The sequence below is a fragment of the Cololabis saira genome, chromosome 20 (genome assembly GCF_033807715.1).
Source record: "Cololabis saira isolate AMF1-May2022 chromosome 20, fColSai1.1, whole genome shotgun sequence".
Classification (NCBI taxonomy): Eukaryota; Metazoa; Chordata; class Actinopteri; order Beloniformes; family Belonidae; genus Cololabis; species Cololabis saira.
In genome coordinates, this window is record NC_084606.1 from 31,826,118 (window position 1) to 31,839,328 (window position 13,211).

A 13,211-nucleotide genomic window follows, 5' to 3' on the forward strand; every position below is an offset into this window, starting at 1 on the left:
GAAATGTGTCTTTATTTTCATCCCGGTGTACAAGCAGGAATCCATATAAACATATAAGAGAAAAGCTCACACTCTTGGAGATGGAGCTTTTTACAGCATCTTAAACTTTCCTAAGTCTCTATTGCTTTTATTAATCATTACCTTCCCCAATAAGTTAATAAGTTGATAATAAGATAATGACATAAACCACACAGGTGCAGACCTACATGAAGGCTTTGGGTAAGATCGGTCTGAATTTCTATGAGTGTGGTTGTCTCTTTTTTGACAATATTGACTATTTGTCTGAAGTGAATACCCGGATAACACACAAACCATCAAATCAACATGTTAAACGGTATATTCTGCTGTAAACGTCTGACAGCAGGGCTTTCAGATGAAGGAGCCGGGAGCCAAAGGTAACTTTGGGTCACATACGGTGGGCGTGCTTTCATCAGCTTCTCAGGCAACATGGCTGCACCCTGTAAGAGGAAGAAACAGGTGTAAAACCCACTCTTCAGGAACCAATGGGTGACCTGCAGAGGTGTCAAGTAAAAAGTACAAATACTCTGTTACCTTACTTAAGTAGAAATTTTGCTTATCTATACTTCACTGGAGTAATTATTTTTCAGACGAATTTTTACTTTTACTCCTTACATTTTCACGCAATTATCTGTACTTTTTACTCCTTACATTTTAAAAACAGCCTCGTTATCCCTTTTTTTTTTTTTTTTTTTTTTAATTTATTTTTTTTAATCTGTTTTACTTTTATTTTTTTTATTTTATTTATTTATTTTTTTGTTTGTTTTCACATATTCCTAACTCAATTATAATCTTTCTTCATTCTATCTTTCATTGGATTTAGAATTGAGCTGATGTAATTTCCTCTTTCTGTTAGTGTGATGTTGTTCCTTGCTGTTTGTCTTGATGAAAAATGATAATAAAACTATGAATCTCAAAAAAAAAAAAACAGCCTTGTTACTCTATTTCATTTCGGCCTTTAAATAAAAACTATCCAGTTAAATTGCTCCATCCGGATAGAGTGAATTTGGTTGTGGTTGTTCCAGATGTTCTTGTCCAGTTTTGTTCTTACATCCGTTCCCTCAGATTCCTGCAACTAAACTTGGATGTACATTCCAATAAAGGTTAGGATAAATGATAACATGCCTCTGAAGTTTGACTTTTTGCACCATTACAATACTTATAGGCAACTAGTCATCATATCTCCTGCTCTCTGAAACACATGTTAATGCTCAATAGTACACATATATGGTTCTTTAATATATTTGCATTATACTAAGATGCATTCATTTTCAATGGCTTTTGTCCTTAATGGCTTTTTCCCCCTTACATTACTTTTACTTTTATACTTTAAGTAGTTTTGAAACCAGTACTTTTATACTTTTACTTGAGTAAAAAACTTGAGTTGATACTTCAACTTCTACAGGAGTATTTTTAAACTCTAGTATCTATACTTCTACCTGAGTAATGAATGTGAATACTTTTGACACCTCTGGTGACCTGATCTACTGCAGCATCCATTGTCTTATACACTTTTTACAAGTGCGTTCAGAGTAGCTGGTTTTTAGAGGCAGAGTCAGCAACTCAACTTCAATCTTTTTATTTTGATCCCCAGGCCGCCAAATATATCATTTTCAAATGCGGTAAAAGCAACTGTTTTTGGAATAGGTCCCCCTTTAAGAAGGGAATAGTATTTTGAAATCATTGTGTGGGTGGGCGAAATAAACCAGAATGCATGCAGGCCACTCCATTCCTGCATTCTTTCATTTTCCAAATGCAATTCATCCATTTCATGGTCACAGGGGGGGGGGGGGGGGGGGGGGGTCTGGAACCTGGCCTAGTTTGTTGGCAGATCACTCATGCAAGAATCTATCTCTCCCACTGATTTTCAGACCCAAACAAATAGATGACGTCTGACTCATCAGAAAAAAACCATGTAATTCATCCAAAACTTTAAAAAATGCCCACTATTGATTATTATATGTTGTCTTTTCGGTCCAGTAGAGCACAGAGGAGCTCAGGTCGTCACTATCAAACAGTCATTTCCAGGCCGGCCGCAAACAAGGGTGACAAAGAAAAAGGCTGAGGGACAGAGAGAGGGGCTCAGTTGAGCGTCTGCCATGGGCAACCATGCAAACAGCTCTCCCTTTTGTTTTTTTCCCTCACGCTAGAACAGTGTGACAGTGTTTAACCGTGCCAGATTCACCAATGGGTGAGTCGCCCTCTGGTTATTTATCAGCGTGCCCTTGAGGTCGTGCTGCAATCGCTCTGCATTTGACACAGTCTTTGAATGACCACATCAGCAGACAGATAATCAGTGAGATAAAGACGGACATCTTCCATGCCAGGAAGGTAGGGGGGGGGTGTGGGGGGGTGTTATAGTGAGAGGGGAGGGGTGTGTATAAATGGAGGCCAGTGGGCATGGACAGTCCCACAGTTTGCACTGTGCTTGATCATCAACACCCGGAGAGCCTGCAGCCATGGCGTTTAACGGCACCTGGAAGGTCGACCGCAGCGAGAACTATGACAAGTTCATGGAGCAGATGGGTGAGCGTGCACGGGCATTTGTGTGCTTTATGGTGACGTTTATGAGGGCGATGCAGGCTGTTAGTTTTGAGTAATGTGTTTCCATTTGTGTGAGTGCTACAGAGCAGTGAGGGCTACATCCATCCAGATGAAGCTTTAGACCAGGGGTCGGCAACCTGCGGCTCTAGAGCCACATGCAGGCTCTTTAGCGCCGTCCTAGTGGCTCCCTGGAGCTTTTTCAAAAATGTTTGACCTTTTTTTCTCTTTTCCTCCTTTTTTTTCTTCTTTTCTTCCCTTTTCCTTTCCTTTTTAATCTCGACATTTCGACTTTTTTCTCGACATTTTGACTTTTTTCATGAAATTTTAACTATTTCCTCGACATTTCGACTTTTTTCTCGACATTTTGACTTTTTTCATGAAATTTTAACAATTTCCTCGACATTTCAACTTTTTTCTCGACATTTCGACTTTTTTCACAAAATTTTTACTATTTCCTCGACATTTCGACTTTTTTCTCGACATTTTGACTTTTTTCATGAAATTTTAACAATTTCCTCGACATTTCAACTTTTTTCTCAACATTTCGACTTTTTTCACAAAATTTTTACTATTTCCTCGACATTTCGACTTTTTTCTCGACAGTTCGACTTTTTTCACGAAATTTTTACAATTTCCTCAACATTTTGACCTTTTTCTCGACATTTTGACTTTTTTCTCGAAATTGTACTTCAACATTAATCTCGACATTTCGACTTTTTTTTCTTGAAATTTCGACTTTTTTCTCGACATTTCAACTTTTTTCTCGAAGTGCATAATGAAAAAAAAAATCTTCTAATTGTGTCATTAAGGTGTCAACATTATGAAACGCAAGCTGGCTGAACACGACAACCTGAAGGTCACCATCGAGCAGACCGGGGACAAGTTCCACATCAAGGAGTCCAGCACTTTCCGCACCAAAGACATCGACTTCACCCTGGGCGTCCAGTTCGATTACAGCCTGGCCGACGGCACCGAAGTCTCAGTGAGTGCCGTAAAGTGACCCGACCCGAGCGACCATTAGAAATGGGTCTACTTGAGGGAAAATGTGTCTTCATGTTTTGAAGATTGATGGCTTCTCTGCGGAGATCCGTTAAAAAAACTGCAGCTCAGCTGTACGGTTTCTTAAGGAGAGCATTGCAAAGCGCTTCATAGCAGCTGTGTGTCCCCCAACCAGGGTGCATGGGAGATGGAGGGTGACATGCTGAAAGGCAAGTTCACCAGGAAAGACAACAGCAAGGTTCTGACCACCACGAGAACTCTGGTGGGAGAAGAGCTTGTGCAGGTCAGTGTGAGCAATCGGGTTTTACTGCCTCAATAAACGTCTCTATAATACGACCGAGTATTAGGGCCAAACTAAGACAAAAAAAAATGGAAATTACGAGAATAAAGTCGTAAAATTACGAGAATAAAGTCGTAAAATTACGAGAATAAAGTCATAGCCTAATGTTGCGAGAATAAAGTCGTAATATTATGAGAATAAAGTTGTAATATTATGAGAATAAAGTCGTAATATTATGAGAATAAAGTCGTAATATTACGAGAATAAAGTCATAGCCTAATGTTGCGAGAATAAAGTCGTAATATTATGAGAATAAAGTTGTAAAATTACAAGATTAAAGTCATATTGTTGCGAGAATAAAGTCGTAATATTACGACTTTATTCTCGAAATTTTACGACTTTATTCTCGTAATTTTACGACTTTATTCTCGTAATTTCCATTTTTTTTTTTTGTCTTAGTTTGGCCCTAATACTCCGTCGTACTATAATCCTTCAACAACTTTGTCTTTTTCCTGCAGACCTACAACTACGAAGGGGTGGACGCCAAGAGGATTTTCAAGAAGCAGTAACCTGGATCGTGGAGTTTATATTTTGATTTTTTTATATAGATGACACAATGTTTTTTTTTTTTTTTCTAACAATAGGACATTGAAAAGTGCATTCAAAAGATATTTTATTACACGTACCTCATAAGAATGATCGTAATGATGCTGTGCTGCAACTGATTCTGTGAGACGATGCTGGGAGGAGAGCGGGAAACCGTGACGTGGCCAGACATTAGCCCACCATCATCCGGCTCCCAGGGCCCAGACAGGTCACCTGAAAAAGTTTTCTGTCAGTGTAAAGCAAGAGAGAAGAACTCACCGAACCGCAACTACCCTTTTTATGTCCTTAAGGGAGCTAAAGATGAATTATATGGAGCTGAGTAAGCAAATGGATGAAATAAGAGCAGAAAGCCAGCGAGAGTCAAGACAGCATTACAGAAATGTCCAAAGACTCGGTTAATGGTCGGTTAATTTGAACTGCATTAATCATACTCTCTTCTCTTCTCTTTGGTTTTTATCTACCCATTAAAGCAGCTTTTATTGTGTCTGAAGACGTCTCTCTCTTGACTCACTGTTGCCACCCTGCTAATGAAATGAGAAATGTCCTTTATGACGTCAAGCAGCAAGAAAACAAAGTGCCTTTTGGTCAGGAAACGGTTGTGATGCACGTCCAGTGAAACGAGCTCAAATGCTGACGGTCCAGCGTAACAACCGTGTTATTAGCACAAACAGACTACTGCTCTTTCTTTCAAATATTAACACAGTGAGCCAACAGAAATCCATTATCATCTGGTGGATATCACAGTGTCAGAGAGGGGGAAATATATAAAGCAAACTTACAGTAAAGAGGATTACGTACAGGGTGTGTTATGTGTGTTATGGGTAAACACACTGACGGTTAACTGGCCCAAAGCACCAGCAGTCCCAGTATACGCCTATAAAAAACATGAAATCACCTGAATGTGACATGTTTTATGTGCATTGACAACTGGAGAATAATTTGATTTTGCAGTAATGTTTCTTTTAGTCATTCTTTGATACATTAAAGCCACTTTTATGTGTCACAGAAGTCTGATGTTTGTCTTCTTTCATGCGTTGTGTTAAATGTGACTAAAAACCTGATGGCGAAATCTACAAGAAGGTCATTTGGGAAAACTGTTTTCAAGATCGATTACAACGATAACATGTTAGTGATTAGATTTCCTAAGTATCTGTAGTTTATCTTTATTACAGGAAGGATTCAGACATTTATATTAAGTTATTGCAGCATTTCAAGTCTCATTTTCAGTTGGCCAGCGGGACCGTGGTGTGATTTCCAAGTGACGTCTTCTGCTGTGTCATGTGTTGGCCTCTGAGTCAGAACACCCTTTAGCTCCATCACATGATTGTTTTGTAGCGATATAGCAAACAATGTAACTCATTCAGTGGTAAAAAAACAAAAAAAAACAAAAAAAAAGGTTGTTATGGGGGTTTTTTGGCTCGTGAGAGAGAACAAAATATGAAAGCGCACATGTGCAATGAGTACGTTTGACCACTAGAGGGCACTGTGTTCATATTTTCATATCGTACGTACACTGTCCAGTAAACTTTACAACGTGACAGCTTGAATAATTCAGGTGTTGGAAATATCAGATAAATGTCTCTCCATTTCTCTCCTTCGCTCATTCTTTCCATCAGAATTAAACTTCTAAACAAAAATGGTCACATGGTGGCTTCATGGTTTGCACAGGTAAGGTCCCTGGTTTGAATCTTGGCTGCAGCCCTACTACAGGACTGTCTCAGAAGATTAGAATATTGTGATAAAGTCCTTTATTTTCTGTAATGCAAAAATGTCTTACATTAAAAAACATTTAAAAAAATGTCATACATTCTGGATTCATTACAAATCAACTGAAATATTGCAAGCCTTTTATTATTTTAATATTGCTGATCATGGCTTACAGCTTAAGAAAACTCAAATATCCTATCTCAAAAAATTAGAATATTCTGGGAATCTTAATCTTAAACTGTAAACCATAATCAGCAATATTAGAATAATAAAAGGTTTGCAATATTTCAGTTGATTTGTAATGAATCCAGAATGTATGACTTTTTTTTTTAATTGCATTACAGAAAATAAAGAACTGTTGAGACTGTGGACATGTTTAGGGCGTATCCCTGCTGGGAGAGGCTCCAGCTGACCCCCGTGACCCTGCAGAGGAAGGAGCAGGTATGGATAATGGATGGATGGATGGAAAATAAAAAACTTGTGGTTAAGACTTTGATGCACGCTCAGAATCAATGTGAAAAGTTCAACTGCTGAGATTAGCATTCCTAATTTGCTGATGTGCATCTGGCTTGTCTGTCTCTGTAATAGAAAAGAAAAATCTAAAGGATTTGAGGTTTCAGTCCAAAAATGCTCATAATGAGAACTGAAGGTTGTTTTTTTTTCCCTCGCCAACATGAACTTATAAGACCAAAAACATAAAGTTTTCCTTTTTTTTTTTTTTGCTGTGAAAGAACTTCGGGGTCTTTATCATTGCATCATGATTCCAGTGATGGATGAATTATTTCTTGCCTTCCTGCTTCAAAAGAGCAAAATAAATGATGCAGGCACTAATGGCCCGATCATCAGCTCCAACGCCCCACCCAGACGTGAAGCACTCCTGCATCCATCGATCGCAGCTCCCACCTGAGTGGCACGCTCCTTCATGGAGGGTAAAGAGCTGCCACACACCTTGAACATCTGCTAGAGAGTTGCTTTGAACAGCAGTTTTCCCCCTGAGTCCACCGTGGGGAGGCAAGAGCACCGACAGTTGTATTCATCAGCCGGTAGAAATGTAATTGTACTGTATGGATTTAGATGCTACTTTTAATCCTAGTAAATGATATATGAACTTCACCATGCAGCACCAGTACGGGAGTTGAGGGGGGATGAGGGGGGATGAGGGGGGATGGCATCCCCCCCTGAAATAAAAACAGTCCAAATCATCCCCCCTGTAAAACTGCCATCCCTCCTTTCCATCCCTTATGCCATTTCATCAATGAATGTGGTTTTACTGCTATTTAAACATTTAGAGTCATCACCAGAAAATTATTTGACAATTTTCACCTGTTTCAAGTAAATTTTCACTTGAAATAAGTAGAAAAATCTGCCAGTGGGACAAGATTTATCTTGTCATTACAAGCAAAAAAATCTTGTTCCACTGGCAGATTTTTCTACTTATTTTAAGTGAAAATCTACTTGAAACAGGTGAAAATTGTTGTTTTTTCCAGTGATGAGTCTTGTTTTAAGTGTAATAAGATTTTTTTTTACTAAAATGAGACATTTTAACTAGAAATAAGACAAATATTCTTGTTAAGATTTTGAGTTTTTGCAGTGATCCATTTTACTTATCCTGTGAAGGACAGAATCATATTGATAAGTTCAGAAAACTGTTTTTTATTGTTGTGTTTTGATGTATTTGATGTAAGCTCAGTGGATATTTAAAGCTTACAGAAGGCTGCATTTAACTGCTGCTATGTCATTCCTGCAGTATTTCTGCAGGTGTTTTGGTCACTGCTATTATTTGTAATATATTATATTATTTGTAATCAGCACAAATTATCTGTCCCCATATGATAAAATCCACCACCCCCCCTGTTTTTTTTTTTACAACTCGAGTACTGCCCAGCACTAATGTTTCTTAAGGCAGAAGGATGTTGTAATGTCCTCACATGATCGTGGAGCAGCGCTGTGGAGCTCTTTATTACCTTGGGAAATCGGCCTCACTTGGTCTATGATGTCATTCTGAGTCAAGCGATCATATGACACACAACCTATTCGCTCAGACACACACGCATACCTACATCATTATTGGATCGCATCTCAAATTATTACAATAATATCTCCCTGAAATCATGTGGACTCTGGTGGGGCAGACTGAAGCAGCGTGAAATCAGTGAGAAACGGAGAAGTCGTGGGAGAGGAGGCCCTTCGGTGTTTTGATTGCTGAGAGATTGCTGGGGTTGCAGGGGGGCCCACCCAAGGGAGGTGGAAGCTGCGGACGAGTAAGGAGGCGGGAGGAGAGGGTGGATAATGGAAAGTGGACAGAGAAAATGCACAGAGGGCAAGGGGAACATTTAAAGGACGCCGCGAGGAGAAGCTGCCCCGCAGGCTCCATTCCTTAATGTGAAATCAAATTCACTGGGTGTCAGGGCTTTTACTTTGGTAATGTTTTTCAGCTAATCGCTGTTGAGACAATGACTGTGCAAGACTTTGCGAAGACACATCCAGGCTGATATATGATGACTCAGGAGGTAGTCAGTGCTGAATACTCTATCCTCGCCCCTTCAAGTGATGCTTTAATTTGATTTTGAGCTACTTTACTACACATACTCAGACATAGCTGGCACCACGCTTAGTGATGATGATAGTGATGATGAGTTTGCAGTTACTTCAAATTTCAGAGGCCACGAAATTATTGACAAGATAAGTGAGGCTCAGGAACTTTTTCTTGGCTTCTTTTTATAGGACGAATTTTGGTCCTTAAGAAATAACTCCAAATAAAGATATGATACGAAATTGGCCCAACTCCACTGAGGCAGTTTATCTGAAGCCACGTCACTATGGAGTTTATTTTTGGCCCGTGTTTGGCTCAACGTGCCCGTTCTCGGGCCAACATGGTACGAGCAACAAGCCGAACCCGACAACCATGTCTGGGCCAGCAGAGGTCCAAAAACAGTGACGCCTTAAAGGAGCATGAGGCTCCTTTTAAGAAATGAGACTCTCTAGCGCCACCCTTCACCACGACGGCCGTTGGGGGTACTGCAGCCAACAGTGAAGCCGGCACGGGAGAACGGGGAGAACGAGCATGCAGCGTCATGTGACGTCACATCCGCAGCCCAGCGCGGGAAATTCGGGACCGAATTGCAGCACATTTTGCAGCACACAGACTGTTCAAGGCAAGGGAGAGATACACTAGAGGAAACATTCTTTTTGGTTTGGAACGCTTCATCTGACATTATTACTAGAAAACTTAAAATGTATACGGATTTTTTTCATAAATCTTGCCACAATCCGGCCTCAAGCTCCTTTAATGCTTCCAAATTCGTTGGCTTAAGCTAAGCTTTTATTGTACAGAATGAAATGGAAAGTGAAATAAAGAACTATTAAGACATACTGTAGCAAGCTTGTTGCCACTGGGGCCGGCCGACAGGACAGAGGACACAGGGTTTAGTGCAGGAACTCCTTTATTCAATCACACCGCCACACGTGCACCAGCAGAACCTTCTTCCAGCAGACCTCTTGCTGCTGTGCAGCCACTTCTTATGGAGCCAGGCAGGGTGGAGAGGTTGATTGGGCACAGGTGTGCCCAATCAACTGAGTGGCTGCTCCTCCACCCTGCCACACATACTTATACTGAGTTGTTCTCATGTTGACTTCTAAAAAAGGTAACAGCAATATCTATAATTCTAAAAAAAAAAAAAAAAAAAAATTTACATGAGCATATTTTAGGAAGAGTCACGGTCCTTGAAGAACCATCAAAACCCTCTTAAAACACTAGTGTAACTCCAATAAATGTTTATTCTTTCAGTCCCGCTTGTTTTCATTTCCATCAGGGGCTTTCATTTTCAAAAGTCGTAATAAAATAGGCATGATAATGTCCTCAATGGTGGTTAATGTGGTTAACATGATATACAGGACTGTCTCAGAAAATTAGAATATTGCTATTTTCTGTAATGCAATTACAAAAACAAAAATGTCATACATTCTGGATTCATTACAAATCAACTGAAATATTGCAAGCCTTTTATTATTTTAATATTGCTGATCATGGTTTACAGCTTAAGAAAACTCAAATATCCCATCTCAAAAAATTTGAATATTCTGGGAATCTTAATCTTAAACTGTAAGCCATAATCAGCAACATTAAAATAATAAAAGGCTTGAAATATTTCAGTTGATTTGTAATGAATCCAGAATGTATGACATTTTTGTTTTTTTAATTGCATTTCAGAAAATAAAGAACTTTATCACAATATTCAAATTTTCTGAGACAGTCCTGTATATCTTATAAAGGCAACAAAGGCAATGTAAGCACAGTACGCAGTTGTTTAGGTGTTTACATGAGCAGTTTATTTAAGTTATGACTATAGATGGAATGGACCATTTTGTCGGACTCATTTCTTTGACCCAAAATATAATATCACAGGAGAAATAAAAGTATGTCACGGTGCCATGAATTGGGTTTTTCCGCCTGACCTGTTTCATCACGTTTCTCTGGAGGTGGCAAGTTGGAACAAAGGTGAGCAGAGAACTGGACAGACTTACCTGTCGCTCACGTATGTGCTGAAATCCTCCTCAGCATCGTGGACCGTTCACATTGAAGCAGACATTGCTTTCATCAGTTGGAACTGAAATGTCCATTTTGACATTTCTCCGCAGGTGCAAGCTAACCCCACTGCGGCTACACAGCTAGTGTTAGCCAATGCAGTCGTACATGGGGACACTTACTGCGTTTACATGCACTCAATAACCCTTTTAAAACCCGAATATTGGCAATAACCCGAATTTGCACGGCCATGTAAACACCAATAACCCCTTTGAATAACCAGAATTTGCTCATATTCCGGTTTTTAAAAACCCCAATATGACCCCTGGGTTACTCCTTTTAAAACCTGAATATTGGGTCATGTAAACGCCAAACGGAATATCCCCATCAAACGGAACATGAATTTTTTTTCTGCGCATGCTCTGTTCACAAGGAATCCTGGTCTTTTGAGTCCAGGAAGTTCTTATAAACACGGCGAAACGCAAGACCAGGAGGAGACTAATCACTTCATAAATGTAATGAAGCATATGAACATTTCTGCATTTGTAGACGGTAGAAAGTACCGGGATAGCAAGATTTACAAGAAGGTGAGCGAAAAGTTGCACGAAGCAGCATTTGTTTTGAATTTGGATACAGGAAGAAGAAGTGGAAATTACGCTAATTGCGTCATCACGTTCTCCGCGCGTTGCTGGTTTGATCGGGATATCCCGAATGATTAATTACCATGTATACAGGGATAACCCTGTTTGCTCACGCATGGAAACAGAATATTCCGAATGTTTCAGTAACCGGAATATTAGCAATAACCCGAATTTTGACTGCATGTAAACGTAGTCAGTGTTAAAGTACTCGGTTTATTTGTGCATTAAGCAGGAAGAAATTTGCTTGGCTGTTTATGGTGTGACGAGGGACGAAGGTGTGTCAGTAGTATCAAACAACATCGCAACGATGCCGTGCGAGCCAAAGGTCACAAGTACGTTGGAAGCGTCAGCATTTCCATCCATTAACTTTGAGGTGGGTGACTTCACGCAACATCCAACTCAATTATTGACCTGTTGCATTGCGGTGGAAGCATTGCTACTTGGCTTTACACAACAGTGTCACGGCAACGTTTGATGGACGTGTGCTTCTCACGGCTTCATCATAGCGTAAACCATCAATCACATTTCTCCCTGCGTGCTACACAAAAAAAAGAAAGCCAGATGCTTTGAAACAATCCCTTCCTTCATGTAGGATTTCATTGTGTGTCAGCAAATGGATTTGCTGACGTTTGTGATGAAGCATCACCTTATTCAAAGTGAATGGAGAGCAACGCTGATGCATATGTGCCAATGAGGGGTTAGAAGGTCAGAAGTGGACCGGACTAATGCAAGCCAATGACATCATGGATAGGGGCGAGGTTGTGTCAAAGCATCTGCATATGTTCGTGCATAAAAGGAAGATTTGATATGTTGATGGTGCCAAAAAGGGACAACCCTAACATCATGAAAAGGTTGTGATCCAGTTACTCACCACCTTTGCCTAGGCTAACATTCGGAGGACACAAGGAACCCTAGCCTAGTTTTAAATAGCGGTTAAAGCAGCGGAGAGAAGCTTCAGCGATCGTTTTAGCCCAGCAGATCCCCCGACAGGGTTTTGAGATTGAGTCACTCTTACGACACAATTCTTCGGTCTCTTGTTCAGTCGCTCTCGTTTCCTCTCCAATCATTAATTTCTTGAGTCTCTCAGTTGCCTCTGACGTGACGTCAACTGCACCTTTGAGAGCTGATTTCATTGTGCGGGACATAGTACTGTAAAGCAATATGGGAGATTTTTTGCAGTAATGAGACAGCAAAAGCTACATCTAGATGTAACAAACAATCCTTCAAATGAAAGTTAAATTGATATTTGAACATAAAAACCCTTTTGTGCTACCGTACTTAATTCTTGTAATATTCAATTTGCTTGAATTTAACCGGAATACAAGTAGAACCGGACATTATAGAGAGAATTAAGTCAAGCTGAAAAGGGACAGGGTTGCATTTTTACCTCTTTAGAAATCCACCTGGATAAGTGGCCATTTACTTTTCCTCTGTCACACTTGTCATTGGATTAAACCTCCCCCACAATCCCAGGAGAGCATCAAAACATGATGTGGAATCCTATAAAGTGGTTTGTGCATCATGGGAACTGAAGACCTCTCTTTGCCCTCTATAAGAATAGCCCACCAGACCCTGGAGCTGGCTACTCCTGAGACACAGGCTAAAGCCAATTTAGTTTCTCTCTTCACTGTCTCTCTGCTGTCAGCTCAGTCACAAACCAGGTAGCGCGCAGCAGCTTTTCACACGGCATGCGCACAGTCCTAACGGGGGGTGTTCACACAGGGTTTCAGAGAAGAGCAAAGTGGGGGATAAAAGGGCTTCTGTGCACAAGGGAGCATATTCATCTGGGTGCTTGGATGCATATATCCGCCTGGCAACAGGATAATGGTGTTATTCCTTTTGAGAAATCTATTGAAGACTTTTTTTTTTTTCTTTGGCTTTAACTCAAGGT

General features: G+C 40.1%; 1 protein-coding gene across 1 annotated transcript; it reads left to right on the forward strand.

Annotated features, from left to right (window-relative positions):
- Positions 1-2,392: 2,392 nt before the first annotated feature.
- On the forward strand, positions 2,393-4,937 carry LOC133420619 (fatty acid-binding protein, intestinal-like). Its single transcript, XM_061710357.1, has 4 exons — positions 2,393-2,544; positions 3,372-3,544; positions 3,737-3,844; positions 4,360-4,937. Exons 1-4 carry the CDS (start codon positions 2,478-2,480, stop codon positions 4,408-4,410), a joined length of 399 nt encoding a protein of 132 aa, XP_061566341.1. The 5' UTR covers positions 2,393-2,477; the 3' UTR covers positions 4,411-4,937.
- The last annotated feature ends 8,274 nt before the right edge of the window (positions 4,938-13,211 follow it).